Source organism: Scyliorhinus torazame, chromosome 3, assembly GCF_047496885.1.
Source record: "Scyliorhinus torazame isolate Kashiwa2021f chromosome 3, sScyTor2.1, whole genome shotgun sequence".
Lineage (NCBI taxonomy): Eukaryota > Metazoa > Chordata > Chondrichthyes > Carcharhiniformes > Scyliorhinidae > Scyliorhinus > Scyliorhinus torazame.
This window is the reverse complement of record NC_092709.1, coordinates 160,810,399-160,826,398: the sequence shown is the minus strand read 5'-3', so window position 1 is coordinate 160,826,398 and position 16,000 is coordinate 160,810,399. Positions and strand designations below refer to the sequence as shown.

The 16,000-nt window shown below is 51.7% G+C and overlaps 1 protein-coding gene across 7 annotated transcripts in view; it reads right to left on the bottom strand.

Moving 5' to 3' along the window:
• Nucleotides 1–16,000, bottom strand: part of slit2 (slit homolog 2 (Drosophila)) — a 671,546-nt gene that overhangs the window by 184,499 nt on the left and 471,047 nt on the right. For all 7 annotated transcript variants that reach the window (XM_072496476.1, XM_072496471.1, XM_072496473.1 and 4 more), the window contains 2 exons: nt 13,467–13,610; nt 2,726–2,869 (listed from right to left, as the gene is read on the bottom strand). In XM_072496476.1, the coding sequence (XP_072352577.1) occupies nt 2,726–2,869; nt 13,467–13,610 (288 nt within the window). The remainder of the gene's footprint in view (nt 1–2,725; nt 2,870–13,466; nt 13,611–16,000) is intronic.

Below are 16,000 nucleotides of genomic sequence, written 5' to 3'. Positions count from 1 at the left end.
TCAGAAGAGCACTGAATTGCCATTACTGTATCAATGCAATAGAGCATGGCAAGAAGGTCTGACAGAGAAACTGAAGTTTGGAGCTGAGAGAAGGATTTCCATTCAGATGACAAATTTTGTTCTGATGTCCAGGACTGTGAGAAGTGCGAGAAGTGCTTCCCAAATAAAGAAGCAATATGAAAGGCTTGGATGGACTTGGGATGGAGGGACATAGAAACAAAGGAACATGAGTAGGCCATTCATCCCCTTAAGCTTGTTCTGACATTCAGTGAGATCATGCCTCATATTTGATCTAATTCCATGGGCGGAATTTACCGGCTGTTCACGCTGGCGGGATATTCCAGTCCCACTGACGACGCCCCCGCCTCGGGTTTACGGCGACGAGTGGTGCATTCAATGGGAAATCCCGTTGGGACCAGAAAGTACGGCTGGCGGGCCGCCTCCACAAAATGTGCTGCGGGTTGTCAGTAAGTCCCGCCCCATATATCTACCTTTGCCCCGTATCCCTTAAAACCTTTGGTTAACAAAATATTATCAATTCAGATTTAAAACCAGTAACATATCCAATAGCATTTGCTGTTTGTGAAATAAAGTTCCAAGCTTTTACCACTCACTGTGTATTGGAAGTGTTTCCCAACTTCACGCCTAAAAGAACGGACTCAAAACATTAATTCTGTTTCTTCTCCTTCCACAAATGCTGCCAAGCATGCTGGGTTTTTCCAGCATTTTCTGTTTTTATTTCACTCCTGAAAGGTTTGGATCAACTTTTTAGATTATGTGCTCTTGCCCTGGACGCACCAATGTGCAGAAGTAGTTTCACTTTTCCTATCTGATCTGTCTCCCGAAACTTCAATTAAATCTGCCCCATACCTTCTAAATTCCAGAGAATACAGTCCACATTGTGTAATCTCTTCTTGTAATTCAATGTTTTAAGTCCAGGTTTCACTCTAGTAAATTTACACTGCACTCCCTTTAAGGACAGCACATCCTTCCTAAGGTATGATGCCCAGAACTTCTCAAATATTCTAATTGCAATCTAACCATAGTTTTGCATAGTTGCAGCATTTTGTATTGTTCGTTCATGTGACGTGGGCGTTGCTGGCTGGGCCAGCATTTATTACGCATCCCTAATTGCCCTTGAGGGGGCAGTAAGAGTCACCCATTGCTGTGGGTCTGGAGTCAAATGTGGGCGTAAAAGGTAAGGGTGACAGATTTCCTTCACTAAAGGACATTAGTGAACCAGATGGGTTTTTATGACAATTGACAATGGTTTCATGGTCTTCATTAGACTTTAAATTCCAGATTATTTTTATTGAATTCAAATTTTGACATCTACAGTGGCAGGGTTTGAACCAATATCCCCACAGCATTACCCTGGATTTCTGGTTTACTGGTCCAGTGACAGTACCACTACGTCACTGCCTCCCCCTCATATTCCAATCCTCTAGGTATGAAGATCAGCATTAAGGCCACAAGACCATAAGACATAGCAGCAGAATTAGACCACTCGGCCCATCGAGTCTGCCCCGCCATTCAATCATGGCTGATATTTTTCTCATCCCCATTCTCCTGCCTTCCCTCATAACCCCTGATCCCCTTAGTAACCATTTCATTAGCCTTTTTGATTCTTTTATGTACCCTGTCCATGATGCCTTAATGATCAATATTCATGGGCCCTCATGTCCTTTTCAACTTCCACTGTATCTCGCTTTTCACCATTTAGAAAGTATCCTGTTCTAACCAATTTTCAAGTTACAATTTTCAGAAACGAGTTTGAGTATTATCAATCCAACATCTTACAGGTGCAGGCTCATACAGCTCAAAACTGCTACTTGGAATCTACTGCTACAAAAGGAAACTGCTGAGGGGAAATCTTTTTCTGTGATTGGGATGAAGGTACATTGTGCTATACCTGATCTTGAGGTGCTCAGTGCTGGTGGTGCTGGTTGCCCAACATGAAAAATCGCTTCATTCACTCACCTTACTTAAGACAATATTTTGCATGAGAAAAGAGTTGAGACTCTTTTGAAGGAAGAGCCACATGGATTTGAGCTGAGCGGAGTGCGAATCAGTATACAATCGTGGAAGCACACAGGAAGGGTGGCCCAGATAAATGTTGCTGGGATGAATGGCCTTTCCAGTCATAAACTTTTATTGCGCTTCTGTGACATGTTTTTGGTTTAAAAGAGCCCATCCAATCCAGAACATAATGCATTATTGGTTACAGCTCACTTAGCTGTAATTCAAATTGTCAATGAGCTTTAGCACATTGTCAAACTGAGCTGAACTAATAAAAAGGTAATTCAATCTGAAGATGAAAAGGGGAAGCTGCAGTGACTTACTCACAGATTAGATTTTGACTTTACAAGGGCCATTTCATTAACATGTCATTCCCAGACCCCCATCACTTATTTGCACAAACAAATAGGCTTCCCTTTGGAGATGACAGCCGCACTGATTATACTGATTACATGTTACTTGCAAAAAATGAATTTCCTACTGAAAGTTCCATTGCCCTCGATAACCACTCAACCCTCAAGCCAGAAAATCTGTAATGATTATGAATAAACATAAAGAATGCTTGTTTCCTTGTGCAAAATTAGATTACAGGTTAAAATGCTTTGGCCCGTATGCAAAGGACACAAGTCATCAATACTAGAAATGAAATGCCAGTTTGCTGAACTGTCCATCCTTTGGCTTCTCATTATAACTCTTGACAACTTACAGCGTGGACAGAGAATGGAGAGTATCAAAAGCTCCTGGAGAAATGGTAGTTATCTGGTTGTCGTAGAGTGAGAGCAGACGAACAGAACTCAGGCCTGTGAACGTGTTGTTGCTGACACAACTAATCTTATTGCTCCTCAGCATCCTAAAGGACAGAAAACAGAATTATTACAAGATGGTCAGAGATAGCTTTACAAAATGGACAATCCACAATCCAGCCCGTTGACTTACAGAGAAAATCTCTTGAGTCTAAAACTGTGGTCCTTCATTGTCAGCAAGTGAATATCTTTTTAAAAAATCATTGCTTTAAGATTTGAAATTGGTTACAAAATGTCCAAGAATACGTTAAAATTGTGGGAGGAGCCTTAACACCCCCCCCCCCCCTTCCCCCAACGATACTAATGGCACTGTATGAACATAAATTGCCATATAAACTGGAAGCACTTTACTTTTGATGGAAATGAACAGACCACAGGATCTTATAAATATCAAAGACATTCAGGAGCGCTGAGTGTGCTAGATTATAAGATCAAAGTAACTTCATGACATTATCTGCGGAATAGACAAACAGCCTGTGCTTTGGAATGAACTCTTGTCCTAAAGCACATATGGTCAATTTGAGGCATTGCAGCATCACAGCACCTTCAGGAACACCCTTTTAAATTTTTTAAAGAAAAACAAATGATGCTTCTAAATGGCAACTAAATTTTTTCATGCTAACCCCTTCCTATTCTACAGATGTAATAATAATCCAAACATTCAGCTCACACAGAGAAAATCCAGCCCTCCATCAGCATGTAGGTCCCAAAGCTTTTTATACATACTCTGACCTTTAGCTTGCTATCTCTGGGCTCAACCAGAAGTATCTTTCTGGCTGGAAGGATAACAGATTAATGGCAGTGACATTTGTAAGTTCAGTATTCATTTTTGCAGATTAGACATTTTGAAAACTTAAAGCAGATGCAAAACTCTTTTAGCAAACTACCCATGGCTAACCATGCCTTCATGACATATTCTGTGACTTTGTCACTCCCGGGCCGGGATTCTCCCCTACCCGGCGGGGCGGGGGGTCCCGGCGGGATGGAGTGTCGGGAACCACTCCGGCGCCGGGCCACCCCAAAGGTGCGGATTTCTCCGCACCTTTAGGGGCCAAGCCCCCAACTTGAGGGGCTAGGCCCACGCCGGAGTGGTTTGCGCACCACCGGCCGGCGGGAAAGGCCTTTGGCGCCACGCCAGCCAGGGCCGAAGGGATTCGGCCAGCAGGCGGAAGTCCGTGCATGCGTGGGAGCGTCAGTGGCTGCTGACGTCATCCGCACGCATGCGCGGGGGGGGGGGGGGGGTCAATTCCGCATCGGCCATTGCGAAGGCTATGGCTGAGGTGGAAGGAAATGAGTGCCCCCACGGCACAGGCTCGCCCGCGGATCGGTGGGCCCCGAATGCGGGCCAGGCCACCGTGGGGGCAACCCCCGGGGCCAAATCGCCCCGCGCCCCGCCCAGGACCCTGGAGCCCGCCCCCGCCGCCTTGTCCCGCCGGTATGGTTTGATTCACGCCGGTGGGACTGGCATGACAGCAGCGAGACTTCAGCCCATCGCGGGCCGGAGAATCGCCGGGGGTGGCCCGCCGACCGGCGCGGCGCGATTGCCACCCCCGCCGACTTTTCGGTGCCGGAGTATTCGGCGGCTGGAGGGGGCGGGATTCACGCCGCCCCCCCGGCGATTCTCCTACCCGGCGGGGTGTCGGAGAATCCCGCCCCTGGTTAGAGAACAAGTTCTTAACTGATTGTTCCCCCCAATTTGTTCTCTATTCTTCTCCAGAAAGCAGATTGTCATCTGTCTGCTGATGCCTCTTCCTAAAACTATGGCAACTGCCACCAAGAAGGGCATCAGGTGCATGGGAACTCTATTTCCTCCAAATTCCCTTAAGTCACTTACCACACTCACTTGGACATGTATTGCGGTCCATTACTGTCACAGCCTCTTGTAGGAGTCTCGAATCAGAGGGCATCATCTCAGAGTAAGTGGTCACCCATTTAAGACAAATGAAGATGAATTTATTCTCTCAGAGGGTAGTGAATCTGTGGAATTCTTTACAGCAGAGGGCTGTAGAGGTTAGGTAATTAAGCATTTACTGCGCTGAGATAGACACATATTTAATCAGCAAGGGAATCAAGTGTTTACACATGCCACCTGCAACAGACCTCCTGATCCATTAAGCACATCATAGAAGTCATAGAATTTACAGTGCAGAAGGAGGCCATTCGGCCCATCGAGTCTGCACCAGCTCTTGGAAAGAGCCCCCTACCTAAGGTCAACACCTCCACCCTATCCCCGTAACCCAATAACCCCACCCAACACTAAGGGCAATTTTGGACACTCAGGCCAATTTAGAATGGCCAATCCACCTAACCTGCACATCTTTGGACTGTGGGAGGAAACCGGAGCACCCGGAGGAAACCCACACACACACGGGGAGGATGTGCAGACTCCACACAGACAGTGATCCAAGCCGGAATTGAACCTGGGACCCTGGAGCTGTGAAGCAATTGTGCTATCCACAATGCTACCGTGCCTGCCACATGGTTCACAAAGCTCTCTGTTTGGCCCCGCAGGAAAAGATAGCCCATAATAAACAGGAAAGGGCCAAGATGGGGGGGGGGGGGCGTAGTCCCATAGATTCGAATCTTCACCCCTGTGAGGAACAGACCCTGGAATTCGAGGGGTTGCCCGAGGAGGGAGCAATCACTGACAGAGAGGTTGCCTGTGCCGGACAGGTGAGAATCCACTGCCTCTTCACTCAGATGACCTGTCTCAAGTGAGTTGTTCGTGTCAGCCAAAATTAACCTTCCTCTCATTGACCACATGACCATTGTCTCGCAGGATCACCATTTGATGAGGATGGGCTATCCGGAAACGTATACCAACCCACCCCCGTCACCAAGAGAACACCTCAGAGGAGAACTCCAAGAATCAAGAATACCACTGATGAGGCATCACAGCTTTTACCTGTACCTTGCACCAGCGCAGAGACATATACCTCGGTGAGTGACATTAGTGGACGGGCTTCTGGGGCACAATCCGGTGAGCACCACACAGTTGCTGAGACATATCAGCTGAAGGCAGGAACATCCAAGGGAGTCAGCAGTCGGAAGTCTGCTGGATCCCAGAACACAGCTGGGTCCCAGTCAAATGCCGAACCTCTGGACAAGGTTCCCCCTGAGCTGTGGTGATAAGGATGTGGGGTTCGGATATAGGAAAGATGGTTCCCTCCTGGAAGTTTGAATTTGTCATTTTTAGCACCAAAATAGGCTACTAGGTTTGTGACAATCGTCCCCAATCCTCCTTCAAGACCACCACAGTGACTGTTAAATGCCCACAAACAATTCTAGGGGCAGGGGGAAGGAACACACCGGATAGGAGAAGGGAAGGTAATGATCACTCCCTGTGGGCGGGGCCACCACAATAGCGAGCAAGCTAGTGCAGGGAAGTACGGGAGAAGGGGGGGCCACGGCATAGCTCCCGAGTGGGAGAGAGTGCCGAGTAGAAGTGTTGGGGGGGGGGAGAAGAGAAAACTACAGAGTCCCAGGTTCTATTCCCCGCTGGGTCACTGTCTGTGCGGAGTCTGCACGTTCTCCACGTGTCTGCGTGGGTTTCCTCCGGCTGCTCTGGTTTCCTCCCACAGTTCAAAGATGTTCAGGTTAGGTGGATTGACCATGCTAAATTGCCCTTAGTGTCCAAAAAATGTTAGGAGGGGTTATTGGGTTACGGGGATAGGGTGGAAGTGAGGGCTTAAGTGGGTCGGTGCAGACTCGATGGGCTGAATGGCCTCCTTCTGCACTGTATGTTCTATGTAAGTATGGTTGACCCCGCAAGCTGGGAGTGGGAGGGCAGAAACCTCCCATCAGGAGAGTCACCTGGAACGTAAAGGGACTTAATGGCCCAATGAAAAGATCCAGGGGCGAAATTCTCCCCCAACGGCGCGATGTCCGCCGACTGGCGCCAAACACGGCGCCAATCAGACGGGCATCGCGCCGGCCCAAAGGTGCGGAATGCTCCGCATCTTTGGCGGCCTAGCCCCAACATTGAGGGGCTAGGCCGACGCCGGAGGGATTTCCGCCCCGCCAGCTGGCGGAAATGGCGTTTGTTGCCCCGCCAGCTGGCACGGAAATGCGGCGCATGCGCGGGAGCGTCAGCGGCCGCTGACAGTTTCCCGGCGCATGCGCGGGAGCGTCAGCGGCCGCTGTCAGTTTCCCGCGCATGCGCAGTGGGGAGAGTCTCTTCCGCCTCTGCCATGGTGGAGGCCGTAGCGGAGGCGGAAGGGAAAGAGTGCCCCCACGGTACAGGCCCGCCCGCGGATCGGTGGGCCCCGATCGCGGGCCAGGCCACCGTGGGGGCACCCCCCCCGGGGTCAGATCGCCCCGCGCCCCAGGACCCCGGAGCCCGCCCACGCTGCCTGGTCCCGCCGGTAAATACCAGGTTTGATTTACGCCGGCGGGACAGGCAATTTCTGGGCGGGACTTCGGCCCATCCGGGACGGAGAATCCAGCGGGGGGTCCCACCAACCGGCGCGGCCCGATTCCCGCCCCCGCCCAATCTCCGGTACCGGAGACTTCGGCGGGGGCAGGATTCATGGCGGCCTACGGCCATTCTCCGACCCGGCGGGGGGTCGGAGAATGACGCCCCAGAGTCTTTGCCTATCTGAAAAGTCTGATGGCCCATGTTGTCTGCCTTCAAGAAACGCAACTGAGGGAGAGGGACTGACTGCGGGTAAAAAGAACTGGATGGGACAGACGTACCAATCATGTTATGGAATGAGGACTAGGGGGTGGCCATACTGCTTAACAAGAGGACAACCTTCACGCCAACAAAGATGATCACGGACCCAGGGAGACATTACTTCATGGTTGGTGGTGTCCTGGAAGAGGCACCAGTGGTCCTCATAAACATGTACCCTCCCAAGTGGGACGATACGGTATTCATAAATCTCATGGCAAAAATCCCCCAACAAAGACGCACAGTGACACATTATGGGTGGGTGGGGCACACTTTAACTGCATACAGGACCCATGGACGGACAGATCCAGCTGTGAATCAGGGAAACTATCAAACATGGCGAGAGAGTTGAACAACTTCATGGAGCAGATGAGAGCAGTGGACCTCTGGAGGTTCACGCACCGAGGAGAGAAGGAGTTCTTCTTCTCCAAGGTACACAGGTCTACACCAGTATTGATGTCTTCGTAGTGGGGAAAGCTTCCAGGGATATTAGGAGTGGCCGCAATTGTGATATCTGACCACACACCACAGTACATGTATGTGAGGTTGGAGGCGGGCCAGGCACAACGCCACCCATGGAGCAAATTTCGCAATATGGGAAATCAAAAATCCCATGAATGGATACTGATCCACATGTGGAACCAGGTCTGGTGGAGAAAGTTAAAAAGAATTTGCAAAGGTGGGGTTCACTCCCACTCTCCCTCGCAGGGAGAACAGAGACAATCAAGATGAACGTGCTACCCAGGTTCCTCTTTCTGTTCAGATCGCTCAAGTTAATTGAAAAGCCCAGTGGTAGCAGCCACGCTCCCAATGTAGAATCAAATGAGGCAGCACTTCGGACTAACTGAAATGTCCACCAGGGTCCCATCTGCAATACTCATGGGTTCATTCCCGCAACAATGGCGACTCCTTCAAGAAGTGGTGACAGAATGAGCGGACACTGATGGTTAGGGACATGAACCTGGACGGTAGAGTAGCGACTCTGGGGAACTTACATAGAAGTTGCAGTTCCTGAGAGGGAACGACCTGAGGTCAAAAACTTCCTCCGAAAGGAAATGGCAATATATCCCCAGATACCAGGACATTCACTACTAGAAAGACTACTGAATGTGGGTGACCTGGGGGGGGGGGGGGGGGGGGGAGGGGGCATGTATGGACAACACTCACCCCTGGACGAGAAAAAGAAAAATTGGGAGGAAGAACTAGGCAGGGAGATTGGGAGGGAGGACTTAGATCGAAGCACTGAACTGGGCAAACTTCACCTGCACATGCGCAGGGTTGAACTTAACGCAACTAAAGGTGATGCACAGGACGCACCTAATGAGAATATGAATGAATGGGCTCTTTCCGGATGTGGAGGACAAACTTGAATGGTGCCAGGGAGGCCCGGCCAACCGCACCCACATGTTCTGGGCATGCGCCAGACTTGGTTGGCATTGGACTTCCTTCTTTGAGGCCATGTCCAAGGTTGTGGGAGTGAGGGTGGAGACGTGCCCACTCATGGTTGCCTTCAGGATATCAGAGCAGCCAGAGCTCTTTATGGGGAATGGGCTGATGCTCTAGCCTTTGCCTCCTTGATCGCCTGCCGGAGACTCCAGCTCAGCTGGCGATCGGCAGCACCACGCAAGGCTGCAGATTGGCTGTCTGACCTGGCAGCATTTCTCCTGCTACACCTCCTCCTCTTCTTCAGATGAGGCCGCACGTCCCTCCGCCTCCTCCTCCTCCAGCATGTCATCGCAATGCTGTGCCAAATTGTGGAGGGCACAGCAGACTACCACAAAGCATGAGACCCTCTGGGGCCTGTACTGCAGCACACTGCCAGGGCAGTCAAGACATGGTAACCGTATTTCAGCAGCATAATCCTGAGGTGGTGGTCGCACATGATCTGAACATTCAGGGAGTGGAACCCCCTCCTGTTAATATAGGGTTCTCCTGATACCCCAGAGCTCGCAGGGCGATATGCATGCCATCAATTGCCCCCTTGACCTGGGGCATCCCGGCGAAGGCAGCAAACCCTGCAGCTCAGGCATCTTGGTGGGCCTGGCCCAGGTCAAAGGTGATATGGTCTGATGCCCGGGCATAAAGAGCATCCGCCAGCTCCCGGATACACCTGTGAGCTGTAGGTTGCGAATGCCAATCAAGTCCCCACTTGAACACTGGAATGAACCGGTGGCAGAGAAGTTGAGGGCTGCGGTAAAATGCTTGGCCAGTCGGAGCGAACGTCCTCATCCTCCATGGGTGCCATGTCCGCGGGGATGTGGCAGAGGTGCCGTACTGTCTCCCTGCTGAGACGCAGTCTTGTGCGGCATATGGGGCGCGATTCTCCGACCCCCCACCGGGTCGGAGAATTGCCGGGGGCCGGCGTGAATCCCGCCCCCGCCTTGTCGCGAATTCTCCGCCACCGGATATTCGGCGGGGGCGGGAATCGTGCCGCGCCGGTCGGCGGGAATCCCCCGGCGATTCCCCAGTCCGCGATGGGCCGAAGTCCTGCCGCTGTCAACCCACGCCAGCTGGTCTCCACTATGGCGGAGGCGGAAGAGACCCCCTCCACTGCGCATGCGCGTGGATGCCGTGAGCGGCCGCTGACGCTCCCGCGCATGCGCCGCCCGGCAAAGTCATTTCCGCGCTGGCTGGCGGGGCACCAAAGGCCTTTCCCGCCAGCTGGCGGGGCGGGAATCAGTCCGGCACGGGCCTAGCCCCTCAAGGTAAGGGCTCGGCCCCTCAAGATGTGGAGAATTCCGCACCTTTGGGGCGGCGCGATGCCGGACTGATTCGCGCCGTTTTTGGCGCCGGTCGGCAGACATCGCGCCGATTACGGAGAATCCAGCCCATGATGTCCGTTAGTTCATGGAAAGACCAACAATGCATGTAACCTTGTGCCGTCACTGCACTCCCCTTCTGGCTCCTCAGCCTGATGGGTGAATGGGTCTGCAGGATGTGCGGCAGACCCCGCACATGGGGTGCCGCCTCCAGCCTGCATTGTCATTGCTGCCTTCCAAGGAGTCTGTCCGCCTTGGCTGCCACAAGCAAAGCCTCTGTGGGACCCACACCAGAAAACAGTTTCATCTGGAAGGAATTGGAGAAGGAGAGAGACCAAAAATCCATTAGGGCTTCCATCCCGGGACCTTCTAATCCCCCACGTCTCTCCCACCCTTACCATGACTGATACGTATTCTTTCAGAGTGCCATCCAGCAAGCCAGATATGCTGGATAACCTTGCTTTCATAGATTATCATAGAATTTACAGTGCAGAAGGAGGCCATTCGGCCCATCGAGTCTGCACCGGCTCTTGGAAAGAGCACCCTACCCAAGGTCAACACCTCCACCCTATCCCCATAACCCAGTAACCCCACCCAACACTAAGGGCAATTTTGGACACTAAGGGCAATTTATCATGGCCAATCCACCTAACCTGCACATCTTTGGACTGTGGGAGGAAACCGGAGCACCCGGAGGAAACCCACGCACACACGGGGAGGATGTGCAGACTCCGCACAGACAGTGACCCAAGCCGGAATCGAACCTGGGACCCTGGAGCTGTGAAGCAATTGTGCTATCCACAATGCTACCGTGCTGCCCCATGCTTTGCATGCTTATTCCTGGCCATATCTGGAGCCTCTGGACCCCAGACTTTTGTTGGGAACATTAGGGAGGCCATGTTCAGCTGCCCTCTGCTCATCCACACACTTTTTAAAAAATATATTTTTATTGGCATTTTCAAAATTATCCACACACTTACCCTTTGGCTGCAAGAGCATCCTCAGTGGTGAAGCCCTGTTCTTTACTGTTTGATTGTTGGCAGCTGCCTCTATGGTGCTAATGCTCCTAGAGTTCAGGCCCACCGTTCAGGCATCAAAGTTGCTGGACATGCAGTGCACTAATTATTTTCTGAGATATGGCACCTGTGCCTTGGAGGAATCACTTTGGTGTTCAGGAGCGTGAAGTGCTATCACAACTAACAAGGTTAATCCCTCTTTTGAGATAACCTTCAGCTGTGAAGCTGGAGGCTTCTCACAGTCAAAGGGGGCGAAAATAACTTTCAGGAGAGAAGCTGTAGCAGGGCCCAGTCCTGGGACAGTTCAGTAAGACCGACAGGCTGCAGCTGTGATTGCCCATGTTACGGGCCTCCATAATATTTAAAGATGGTTTGAAGGCCTCACAGATGCTAAACCCCTCACCTCCCCCCTCCCGACCCAGCGGCGACCCCCTGACCTGGAACACTTTAGCCCCCAACCAAATCCAATCCCCCTGAGGGGTCCCCCACCCCCCGAGCACTGGGCAGTAGCTCCTGTGTCCTTGAGCTGCATGCCGGAGAATGGAAATGGCTACTCACTCCTCAGAAACCATTGTTCCATCTTCCTGTTTTTAAAAAGGAGTACTAAATGACTCCTGTGTAACTTCCCACTGCGGAGTCGGGTAATTCCCAGAAGGCTGCTGCATTCAACTTCAGTCTCATTAGGATTGAAATACACGCAAATTAGGGTTAATTAAGGCCATTTTTGGATGAGATCTGGAACTCGCCATCGGGAGCGGGTCAGGTGAATTGTAAATTGGTTCACATCCGGCATGAATCTCTATTTTTCCCTCTCTCACTATTCACCCAGCGTACCCCGATCCGCGCCGGGCGCAATGCAGTCGCTGAATCGCACCAATACCTCTAAATGCAGCTCCTCCTCATAATAGCACTAAAATATCAACATACCTTAAACACTCAACTTTGTGATTCAGAAGTAATGGTGCAACTACATAATCCAGGATTATACCAATAAATACTCCCTATCATTTACTGATTAAACATAAAGCGCTTTTACAGAGTACAGTGCATTGAAGTCATCCAGTTTCTATAATCCTATCGACTTTAAAATGCCACACTCTCCTGGGCAATGTTAACATAGGACAGAATGCAGAAAAGCACTTCCCCATAGGAAACTCAAACTGTCATAATGCTGCTGTGATTAAAACAGATTTTAAACTAGTGTGCTATTCTCATAAAATCTGAACATAAATGTAAAAGTGCATTTAATACCTCCAGCGTAAGGTCTGTGAGGCCATGATTTTTTGTGACTCTGGCCCAGATTCTCTGGGACTGCCCGCTAGCCGTCGGGTTTGCAATGGCCCGCGTTAGGCCAAACTTGGGATTCACGCCAGGTGTCAAACTAGTCGTGTGTCTCCTGACCCCCACCAGCCGGCTATAACGGGTTTCCCAACATCCTTCGGACTGCAAGGTGCCAGGATGGGTGTGCCCAGGGTAGGGATAGAGAAGGGGGAGATGAGGGAGGGATAGGGTAAGGGGGGAATGAGGGAGGGCTGAAGGAGGAAACTGGGGGGCTGACGAGGGGTACTGAAGGTGGGGGTAGGGAGGGGGGGCATATCAGTGATCCGGGGGGGCTGCAGCAACATTTAAGATTGGGTGCCCATTAAACATAGCACCCCAGTCTTTGAGTTGTGGAGCTGACAGAGATTAGGTCCCGCCCTCTCAGTTCCAGCATATGCCTGGTGTGGCACTGAAAACCCATTTGAGGAAACAAAATGTGCCAAGTACCATTGCGTGGCACGTCGGGGTCGCTCTGATCGCTAGCAGGAATCACTCTGGTTTTCCCGCTGACGGGAACACATGGTTGTGGATCGGGAGAATCAAGCCCTCTGTCTCCATTTGATCAGTGTTCAGGCAATTTATTAAGGTCAATGTGCTATGAATGTATTTATCAAAAATTATAAGTACTGATTACTTGATTAAATGTAAACAAATCCAACTCTTTTTTTCTGAATTGATAGCTGAATTTTAGTCTGCATGCACATAATCTAATCCCATGGGTAAAAAATTGAGCAAAGCATCCAAAGAGATAATGACATTATCTGTAATTGTTTTCATTATGTGAATGAGAAAAACTCCTGAGGCAGTTGTTGTAATCTAGTGAAGCACTGTCCAGTAATGCAAAATGGAGAATTAATGGCAAACTTGTTTTACTTACAGTGTTTTAAGACTATCCAGTCCTTTGAACATTTTCCGGTGTACAGTTTCGAGGCGGTTACCCGTCAATAGCACTTCATTCACACCTGTAGCTCCCTCAAACACACCCTCCTCAATATCTGTAATCTTATTATTGCTCAAGTTTCTAAAAGACAAAGTGTGGAAGGAATTCAGAAAGTTACAATCTTAATTGAAAGTACTCACCTGGGCTGGGCTTAGATGCCAGGTTCATCACATGAGCATTGCCTTATATGGATATATGAAACAAATATTAAACAGAAGGCATTTTTCTCAGTTAGCAATATGATGGCGATGTTGAAAGTCAAGCCAAATAAATTCTATTAATGCAATCAGACAGCAGAGTGAACCCTGTCTCTCCCCAATAAACACATTAGGGAGGAATATACACCCTCCGGCAGAACACAATTCTGGAGTCTTGTGATATAAATTATTGGAATTTGGAGCAGAATCATGGGGCGAGATTCTCCGACCCCCCGCCGGGTCGGAGAATCGCCGGGGGCTGGAGTGAATCCCGCCCCCGCCGGTTGCTGAAGTCTCCGGCACCGGATATTCGGCGGAGGTGGGAATCGCGCCGCGCCGGTTGGCGGCCCCCCCCGCGCGATTCTCCGGCCCGGATGGGCCAAAGTCCCGCCGCTAAAATGCCTGTCCCGCCGGCGTAAATTAAACCAGCTACCTTACCGGCGGGACAAGGTGGCGTGGGCGGGCTCCGGGGTCCTGGGGGGGGCGCGGGGCGATCTGGCTCCGGGGGGTGCCCCCACGGTGGCCTGGACCGCGATCAGGGCCCACCGATCCGCGGGCGGGCCTGTGCCGTGGGGGCACTCTTTCCCTTCCGCCTCCGCCACGGTCTCCACCATGGCGGAGGCAGAAGAGACTCCCTCCATTGCGCATGCGTGGGAAGCTGTCAGCGGCCGGTGACGCTCCCGCGCATGCGCCGCCCGGAGATGTCACTTCCGCGCCAGCTGGCGGGGCACCAACGGTTTTTCCGCCAGCTGGCGGGGCGGAAATTCGTCCGGCGCCGACCTAGCCCCTCAAGGTTGGGGCTCGGCCCCCAAAGATGTGGAGCATTCCGCACCTTTGGGGCGGCGCGATGCCCGTCTGATTTACGCCGTTTTGGGCGGCAGTCGGTGGACATCGCGCCGTTTCCGGAGAATTTCGCCCCCGATCTGGTGGACTTCTGCCCCATTTAAATTGAACGTAAAATTGTGCTAATGAGAGTGTTTCTCCTGTCTGCTTCAGTAACACTGTGACAGTACCTTGAAGTGTGTCTCAGGAACTCCCAGATTATTATAGAAACCCCCAGGTGTACTCCTGAGAGGTACACTGGAATCTATCTCAACTGAGAGCAGTGGCAGGTTTTATTCTAAGCTTGAAGTAGGCTGCAAAATTAAAAAGACTGAATGCAGTAGGATCGATTGCCATTGAGCAATAGCTTGGAACAAAATATACCGTGAGTGGCACGGTGGGGCAGTTGTTAGCACTGCTGTCTCACAGCACCATGGACCCAGGTTCAATTCTGGCCTTGGGCGACTGCGTGGAGTTTGCACTTTTTTGCTGTGTCTGCGTGGGTTTCCTTTGGGTGCTCCAGTTTTCTCCCATGGTCCAAAGATGTGCGGGTTGGGTGGGTTAAAGGGATAGGTAGTGGCCTAGGTAGGGTGCTCTTTCAGTGGGTCGGTGCAGGATCGACTGGAAGAATGGCCTCCTTCTGCACTGTAGCAATTCTATGGTTCTTAGCCTTCCCCACCCATTGGCCTGAGCAACTTCTTCCGTGCCCTCTCAGGCTGGTAGGCTGCTGCTCTGAGATTGCTCTGCCCCCACAGGGTAGGTGTCACTGCTGCATTAGATACAGATGTCCACCCCTACTACTTAAATTACCCTGTTCTTTGGATTTGGGACGGGGTCACCCCAGATTAAAAAGTGAACAGAATTTTCACCTCATGACATGGTAGCAAAAGAGCAAATTAAGTTCACACTTTCTGGCATTTTTCTTTCTGGCATTCAAATCAAAACATCCTCATGTACTGTAAGACAAGGGCCGGGATTCTCCCCTACCCGGCGGGACGGGGGGTCCCGGTGGGATGGAGTGGCTGGAAAGACTCCGGCGTCGGGCACCTTTAGGGGCCAAGCCCTCACCTTGAGGGGCTATGCCCGCGCCAGAGTGGTTGGCGTGCCGCTGGCCGGCGGGAAAGGCCTTTGGCGCCACGCCAGCCGGGGCCGAAGGGACTGCACCGGCCGGCGGAAGTCCGTGCATGTGCGGAAGCGGCAGAGGCTGCTGATGTCATCCCCGCGCATGCGCGGGGGGGTCACTTCCACATCGGCCATCACGAAGGCTATGACCGAGGCGGAAGGAAAAGAGTGCCCCCCACGGCACAGTCCCGCCCGCGGATCGGTGGGCCCCGATCGCGGGCCAGGCCACTGTGGGGGCACCCCCAGGGGCCAGATCGCCCACGCCCCCCCAGGACCCCGGAGCCCGCCTGCACCGCCGGTCCCACCGGTACGGTAGGTGGTTTGATTCAC